The 8025-nt window shown below is 36.5% G+C and overlaps 1 protein-coding gene across 2 annotated transcripts; it reads right to left on the bottom strand.

The window, feature by feature from the left end:
* Positions 1-1385: 1385 nt before the first annotated feature.
* LOC105118025 (uncharacterized) lies at positions 1386-7239 on the bottom strand. 2 transcript variants are annotated; one of them, XM_011015868.1, is made up of 6 exons: positions 7032-7239; positions 6071-6209; positions 5078-5139; positions 2638-4998; positions 2391-2490; positions 1386-2164 (listed from the first exon to the last, which is right to left on the bottom strand). In XM_011015868.1, the coding sequence occupies exons 2-6, from the start codon at positions 6177-6179 to the stop codon at positions 1545-1547; spliced, it is 3252 nt and encodes a 1083-aa protein (XP_011014170.1). In that variant the 5' UTR covers positions 6180-6209; positions 7032-7239; the 3' UTR covers positions 1386-1544. The 2 variants fall into 2 exon arrangements, with proteins under 2 accessions (XP_011014170.1, XP_011014169.1); XM_011015867.1 differs by lacking the exon at positions 7032-7239 and having other exon boundaries at positions 6071-6390.
* Between the last annotated feature and the right edge of the window lie 786 nt (positions 7240-8025).

The raw sequence follows: 8025 nt of genomic DNA, 5'->3' as shown, positions 1-8025 counted from the left end.
AGGGCCTGGACAGGATCACATCCCGCTCCACATTGGACCGGGACACATTCCCTGCAGCCCCACATTGGACCCGGACACAACCACTTCCCACTCCATGTAGGATCGAGAATTGTTAGGCCCAAACTTGATCGCATTTAACTTTATGTTGGACTTGAAAATGCCCACGCCCAACTCCACGTTGGACTTGAAAATGCCCACGCCCCGTTTTCTCCTAGGTTTCGGGCATGAATTGAGCTCAACATTCATCAGATTAGGTTTGAAACTGAAGGATCATTTTACACTAAGCCTCTTATACCTTGAGTCTGAATTAATAATCATAATGCCCATCATAATTTTATTAAATACAAACAAGTTATTCATACTTATATTAATTAGATGTGATAACACGAGTAGTAGAATAATATTATTTTACTATTACAAGATTACACCTCTACCTCTCCGATGTTGTATGAAGCAAGTCAAGTCAGGTAATATAAAAGGAAGCATGAATATATAGGAAGGGATTCAAAACCTTATATTCTAAAATATAAACACATTCTCTGCTTCTTTTTTCTTAATTCTACATCTTTTTTCTTCTTTTTTTTTTTTTTTTATCTTCATAAAAGCTCATTAATACTTTCATTAATGTCTTTTGTTACATAAAAAATACATGATACTGACTTGATTTTGGTGAGTCCCCTGTCAACACCTCCGGGGGATTTTATGTAGGTATTTATTCAAGAAGAGATTAACACCTAGGAAGAGATTCATTAAAGAAGAAATCAGTGCGGTCTTAAAGTGAAGGTCGTAGAATATAATGTGAATGATGTGCAAGGATTTCCAGGAAATAAGAATACTTCTAGTAATTTTTGTAGCCTCGTCACTTTCTGTGTGTATTTGTATTTTCATGAGTAACCCAATTACATGTATACCTAATATATTGAATATATTGAAGATAAAAATATTAAAACTTTTATATAATATCTTGTTAAAATTTTAAAAATTAGTTGATAAATGAATATGCCTCCCATCTTATCAACTAAAATTTAATTCCAATAAATGATTATCTTTTGATGAGACGAGCTTAGCAAGTTGATCTTAGAATTTTACCTTCGAATAAAAGCATTGCAAGGAAAACAATCGTTTTTTTAGATGTTAATGATAGGAAAATAATTGTTGATGACTTGTGAATCCAGGCCCCATATCCTTTTTTATTTTTTTTATAAATCGAAAGGTGATGGCATTGGAGAAATAATTTGAACCCGTAACTTTTTTTTATAAATTGAAAGGAAGCGAAAGTGAGAGTGGAAAAATCTGAAATGAGAGTTTCTGGCTGCTCCAAAATTCCGGAAAATTCAACATTACTGAAGATTTTTTTTTGGTTCATCTCTTGTATTATACAAATATAACTCTGCAAATAAGCATTACTATTGTTGAGCCAAAAAGTAAAAAATGTACAATTCACACAAAATTCTCTTTAAAATATACACAGGAATGATAAAGAAAAGACAAAAAAAAAAAAATCTGCTCAAACAGTTTTGTAGTGTTCTAATTCTTCAGTCCAATCAGAATACTGGTAGAAGATATTTGGCAACTTCATCGAGCAATCCATCAAGCACGAACTTCTCCACATCCCGTATAACATCATCCTTTTCAAGAAATGCAAACATCATCTTGTCCCAACCACAGTCCCACATACAATTCACATCTGTATCCCAGTTGTACACATCACATTCGAGCATTTTCGGCAGGTAGTCTTCGACAAGTGCAAGACATTCAGCATTACCATTTCTACAGTAGAGTTTTAACTTCTCGAGGTCTTTGTACAATAGCTTGATCAAGTTGTCCAAGGATTTTACCTTAATAGAGGTGACTGATATTTTCATGAATGGATGGACACTGAGCTCTTGCTTTTTGCCTTTTCTTTTCATTATTTCGTATCCACAATCTAAAATGAGCTTGCTTTCTTCGTCGTGATAGTCTTGACTACCAGCGTGGAGAACGACGAAAGGTATGTTGAGTTTGAAAAGTGCCTCAGCTGTGTTAAGAAATAGTTGACTTTTTATCAGGATCTGCTTTAGTTGATTTTCGCTCTGATTTAGCGGCTCTGGTGTCTCCATTTTCAATGCTTTTTGGTTCTTCACTTGTGAGGGGTATGTGATATCTTTGCTAGTTTGATGAGTTTCTGCAAACATTTCAACAATGAAGAATGATATTAGATTGTGTTGCGTCTCTTTTTTTATGGTCTTAATGATAGAAGTTGGTTTGAGCGCATAGCGATTTATTGGTAGATTTGATATGGGAAAACTAATTCTACAAGGTTGATGAACCAGAGGAGGATATGCGGAATGATTTAAATGAGGAAAGCAATACTTTGGGAAGTGAAACTGAAAATGCAAAGTTGTATCTACCATTAAGTGAATTCAAAACAAAGTTGTGAGATTCCAGTTGATCTCCGCCCAATTCTTGACCTCGTTGCTCATGCGTCACTGATGAGATTGTGTTTTGACACTGCATGAAACCAAAAAAGAGCTTTCGTTAGTTCAATAGCATGCAGCAAGAATTGTCATCTATGATGATGTGGCTTATAGTTTGTGTGAGTGTATGGGATATTCTGTGCATATCGAGTTCTTAGATTGTAGTAACAAATGGGCTTACGCTGTCATTTGGAACTAGGATTTTTGGTCCTTTTAGGATTTGGCTTTCATCTTCCACAGGAATATAGGAGTTGGAAGCTTGTTCATCTTTATTATGGAGATCTTCCAACACATTCGGTTGCTGGATGTTTGCCATTGATTTGCTGGATTTAACAATGCGTGCCTCTGCTTCTCTGGACCTGATGGCTATCACTTGTTCGACTGTAGATCCACCAAGTTTGCAGCGCCTTTTCTGCTTACCTTCTTGCAAAGCAGAAGTTTGACGTTTTTGTTGCCTTGCCAAGCTGTTTGGAGTTCCACTCTTTCTTGACGCTAGTTCGTCAATCTTTCGAGAGGTCTCCGCCTTTTGTCCCATGGTATTTCTCACCTTCTGCGTGGCTGGTGAATGAGCTGCCTTTTCTTCCATAGTTGGAGTTCTGCTTTTCTCCATCATATCATATTTAGGACCTATTGGAGAGGAATCTTGATTCGAGTACCTGGTCATTGAATCTTGCACTTTAACATTATTATTATTAGAAATTCTTTCGTAGACAGGATCTTCATGGTGCCTGTTAGTTGGAAACCCTTTGGATGGCATTTTATCAACAGATTCTCTAGAACTTGTACTGCCAGGAGTTGCCTGGTTCATCTGCGAATGTCTTTTTTGGAAATTCAGAATGTCGTTCATGGGGGTGGGAAAATTCTTGGACATGACTTCACTTTCCTTTCGACATCTATCTTGAATCTTCCGCTTAGCAGTCTGCCACTCTCCCTCTCCTGCATGATACTTTATGTCTCGTTGTTGAAAGTTTCGGAATGTGTGAGCCTGTTGGAATCCAAGGTCATTGGAAGACTTTGGTTGATCAATGGAAAGGTGCCAGTTTTCATCTCTGTTTTCTATTTTAAGCATGTGTGCATTGTGCTCTGTTTGCCCTTCCAATGTTATTGCTGCTTCGGACCCAATTTGTGCCTGTGATGCCATCTGCTGCAGCTCATGCTTTCGGATTAGCTTTCTTGTTTCACCTTGTTCTTTCCCTTTCTGCTCCCTGGTCCTAGTATTATCTTGTTCTCTCTCTTTATCCTGACCATTCTTTCGCTTTCCTGTGCTTTGGTTCATTTGGATGATGTTGCTTTGGTGCCTTTCCATTTTCACGTTAGCTGTATTTGAGTCTTTCTCTGGTGTTGTCCCATTCACATCCTTCTTGGGTTGCTTTCCGTCATGCATAGTCATTTCAAAGCTAGCATGGTGATCTGGCAGATTCTTTTCTGCTTGTAAAGCATGTTTTGGATCCTGAAGCATCTTATTCTGATTGGGCTGCATCTGCTTTTGTTTTCTTACTGTGGGTACTGAATTCTCAGCATCTTTTGTCTTGCGTTCACGTGTGGAGCTTCTTTCTGCAGATTTATTTGTAACATTCATTTCAGTTTTCTGCTTGGAACTTGACTCTTTCTTTATGTGCTTTGAATCTGCATTTTCTGGAAGTTCCTCCAGGCCCATTAGTTTTGCAATTACATTTGGAATTCTCGCCTTCTCTGGATTGGATTTTGATGAACTCGACTGATTCTTCTGTTCAGATAATGCTGCCAAGGTTTTAGAAGTTGAGCCATAGCTAGATGATTTCTTGTGAGTAAATGAATTTGGGGTACTTAAATTGTGCTTGTCATGGTTGAAACTTGCAGCTTCTGACGAATAAGTCAGAGCCATTATCCTCTGCATGAGATCAGTCCTTTCAACTTTCTGGATGTAATGAGAATTTCTTGAGGGCTTGTCGAAGGAGAACCTTGGCAGAGCAAGTTGGTTATGCTCATCTTTTTTGGTAGAGGTGTCATCGTCATCTTCATCCTCATCAAGCAATGTGATACGAGATTTGCTCTGTGGGCAGATCATGTATTCTGAAGCTTTTTGCAGGTTTACAAGCATCCTCAAGGACTCTTCCAAATCCACGGCCTCTTTGAGTAGTTCCTTGCCAATTTCTAATGAATATGATTCAAGGTTAAGGCCATTTGAACAAGCTCTCAGGATTTGATTTAACTTTTGTGCACCTTTTGATATTTCTTTGATGTGGAGATGGGAGAGTGTAGGAAAACGGTTACTTGAAGAGTGATGCCTATCAATACCGCTTCTTTCCATCTTGCTTACTTCCACTGGTCTCCTTCCATTTTGATGCAGGAAACCTAGCATTGAACTATTGCCAGACGAATCCATTCTTCTGAGCTTTCCACCATTCTCAAGGGCAAAAGCCAGTGCCATGGACAGATCTCCTATTTGTTCGGAGTTTCGACCTCTCCCAAATGGAACAATCTCTGTTGAAACTTCTTCAATGGAGAGTGATATATTCCTTCGACTAGTTCTACTGTGCACACTTCCACTTCTAATGCCATTCTGTGGTCATGGAACAGTTCGAGTAAATTGGAAATTTATAATACCTAAAACTATGATAAGCATAAGCCATGATACTTACACTTCTATGGGTCTTCGTATCTCTGGATCCTCTGTGTATTTGCTTGGAATAAGCATATACATCTGCACAAGCTCACGAAGCAGACAAAACAACGATGATACTTCGTACTATGTAATGAAAATGCAGGAATTTTTGTATGCTAGAAGACTAGATGTCACTTTCTAGTTTTAGATGATCATTTCCTGACATTTTATTTCTCTTAGTATTGAAAATAAAGCGCTTGCCATACATGCCCTAATATTGCTTCTTCTCACACAGTTCACACTATAGAAAATCTCTTCTTTTTTTTTCCCGCTTATTCTTTTTGAAAAGAGAAAATACTGGAAAATTGGAATTCTCATATAAATATTTTGCAGATGAATTGATTTTCTTTTCCTTCTCATTTTGTATTCTTTACATATGAGAGGGTGTAGACCTTTAATATTTGGTTTTCTTTCATCTTACCCTAAGCCACTGTTTTCATCAATTTTCTGTTTCTTTTTACATTTTTCTGGAACAGAGCATTATTAGCAAATCACAAGAGTTTTTGGTTGGGAAACTGCATCACAAGTAGCATTATTATACTACAACGAGACTAGGTTACTTGCTCCTTGTTTAATCGTTGTTCTTGAATGAAGGTGAAAGGCTGGCCCTGCTTCTGTCATCAGCGAGGTGTCTGAATTTTTTTATTTTTTTTTAACTTAGCCATATCATACTTTCCACTGATCCCTATTAATCCCTGCTCTTTTGTATTCCAAATTGACCATCCAAATAATCTTCTTATAATTCACTTAAAAGAGCAGGTAATTTCATTGAGTAAGAATAATCATTAATTTAGTTTAGAGACCTAGCTATTAATTTTACACTTCTGATGAGAACTGAACTGATGGTAAAAACTTGCATTTCTTCAGCTTTTCAAGTTGCTTGATAGTTTTAAACCTTTAAGCCTTACATATTTTCAATTTTGTTTTTGAGCTGAAGAAAATAAAGTGTGAAATATAATAGAATACTAACCTGGAGCAGCTGATTTTGAACCTTCTGAGCTATGAGATACAGCCATTCGTTCCTTCCTCGACCGGAGATCTTCTAACAGCTTCTGTGCAAAATCTGATCTCTTAGCCATGTTGTTCCTCAATGTTGCCTCCCCCAGACTCTTCAGGTAGAAAAATGAAAGAGTCTGTTTACATTGTTGTGATTTTTTTTTTAATGTACACTGAAGAGGATGTTCCTTTTTCTAGTTGAGAGGACTCTATCGGAGTTGGGTGAGGTGGGAAGTCCAGTAGAAAGCAATAGAATGGAGTTTTGAATCTTTAACCTGAAAGTGTGGCGTTAACGCTGCCCCCCCTCCCACCACCCCCCCCCCCCCCCCGCCCGGGCGCCGTAGTCTCCTAACTTTGATTGTAATCCAAGAAATGGCAATTGTTTTCTTCCAAGCATTCTGCGGCTACCATCTATGCTTCCTTTTCCCTTTTTTTTTACGCTTGTTGCTTGAAGATTGCACAAGTTATATTTTGATTTATTCATTATGATTCCTGCCTATTAAAGAGTAAATAGATGCTATTGTGTACCCAATATATACCCATCATATATGTGCTTTAGGTTTAAAGCAGGTGGGGTGTATAAAAGTTGAATGGGAGCATGGCCATAGCTAGCACATGGCAAGGCTTTCACATTCATGAAAGTGGCATCTTCGATTTTGAGTGACTTGGAATGTATTTTCTTTTCAGGAATTATGCACAGTGTAGACTATATCTCTGCAAATTGCTTTTTCACGGGGCAACATATAAGTGGGTGGATCCACAGAAATATAAAGTTTTGGAGTTTGAGTACCACGAGCTTACAGGTTTGCTTCCTCCAAAATTAAATCCTTTGAGATCATGGGTTGCAGAGCTCAACTCTGCTTAAAAGCTATAGAACTCGTAAACTAACTCAATTGCATTTAAAAAAAAAAACATAAAAATATTTGCATCTATACCTTGCAAGGAGTTGGAGTAGAGGAGGTGTCATGGAGATCAAATCAAACATTCACAGGACGGAGATCACACGACAACCCAATTTGGTAAATCCGTCGTCTTACAGCTAAATTGGTCCCTTAGGCTTGTATCAATTACGTTCATGTATGAAAGTCATGGCTATACAATGGGACAAAAGATAATGGAGAAATAATCTGTTTGTATGCATAAAACGCCTAAAAGCCACAAAAATAAAAATAGAGAAATTCATAATAAAAGAATATTTTGAATGAGTGATGTACATGTGGTTTTGAATGAGGTGTCCTACATAAGATAATTATCTTGTAAAGCCACCGCATTAGGGGAAGGAGAACCAGCCCATGACAGAAGGAATAGTGCTGTCTTTCTATTAAATAAAGTTTCATGGCACAGATCTAATGTCGCATTTTGGTTAATGTTATAGAAAAAAAAAGATAAATAAATGTATATGGATGAAGAAATAATTTCAGACACATTAAGTAAATATGTTTATAAAGGTATTTTAAAATAAATATGCATGCTTGGAGAACATGAAATATAAAAGCTATCATCTTTGTCCTTATTATCGTCATCGTCTTTTTGTTTCTAACCATCTAAATCATAAAACATAATACTTATTTATTTTTAAATTTATTCAAATTAATTATTATTTTATTAAATAAAAAAATATTTGATTTTGACTTATCAAATCAACACTACATCTATAAGAAGGTTAAAAATGCAATTTCAATCCAACCTATAATCCCTATAAATTAGTTATAAATTAGTTATTATTACTATAAAAATATTAAGCCCAATAACTAGATAAATGCATCATATTTTCTTTTCTAATATGAATAATTCTCATTAGTTGCAGGATCTTCAAGAATCCTTTTCAAGTTGGAGTTTATGTTAATGAAGCCCAACTACATGTCCATTGATACGATCAAAAAATTAATATCTTCTTCTAAGTGCAGGAGTGTCGAAGTAATAAATAAC

This window comes from Populus euphratica, unplaced genomic scaffold, assembly GCF_000495115.2.
Source record: "Populus euphratica unplaced genomic scaffold, PopEup_1.0 scaffold1691.1, whole genome shotgun sequence".
NCBI lineage: Eukaryota > Viridiplantae > Streptophyta > Magnoliopsida > Malpighiales > Salicaceae > Populus > Populus euphratica.
Note: the sequence above shows the minus strand (reverse complement) of the source record. Positions and strands in the feature narration are given on the sequence as shown.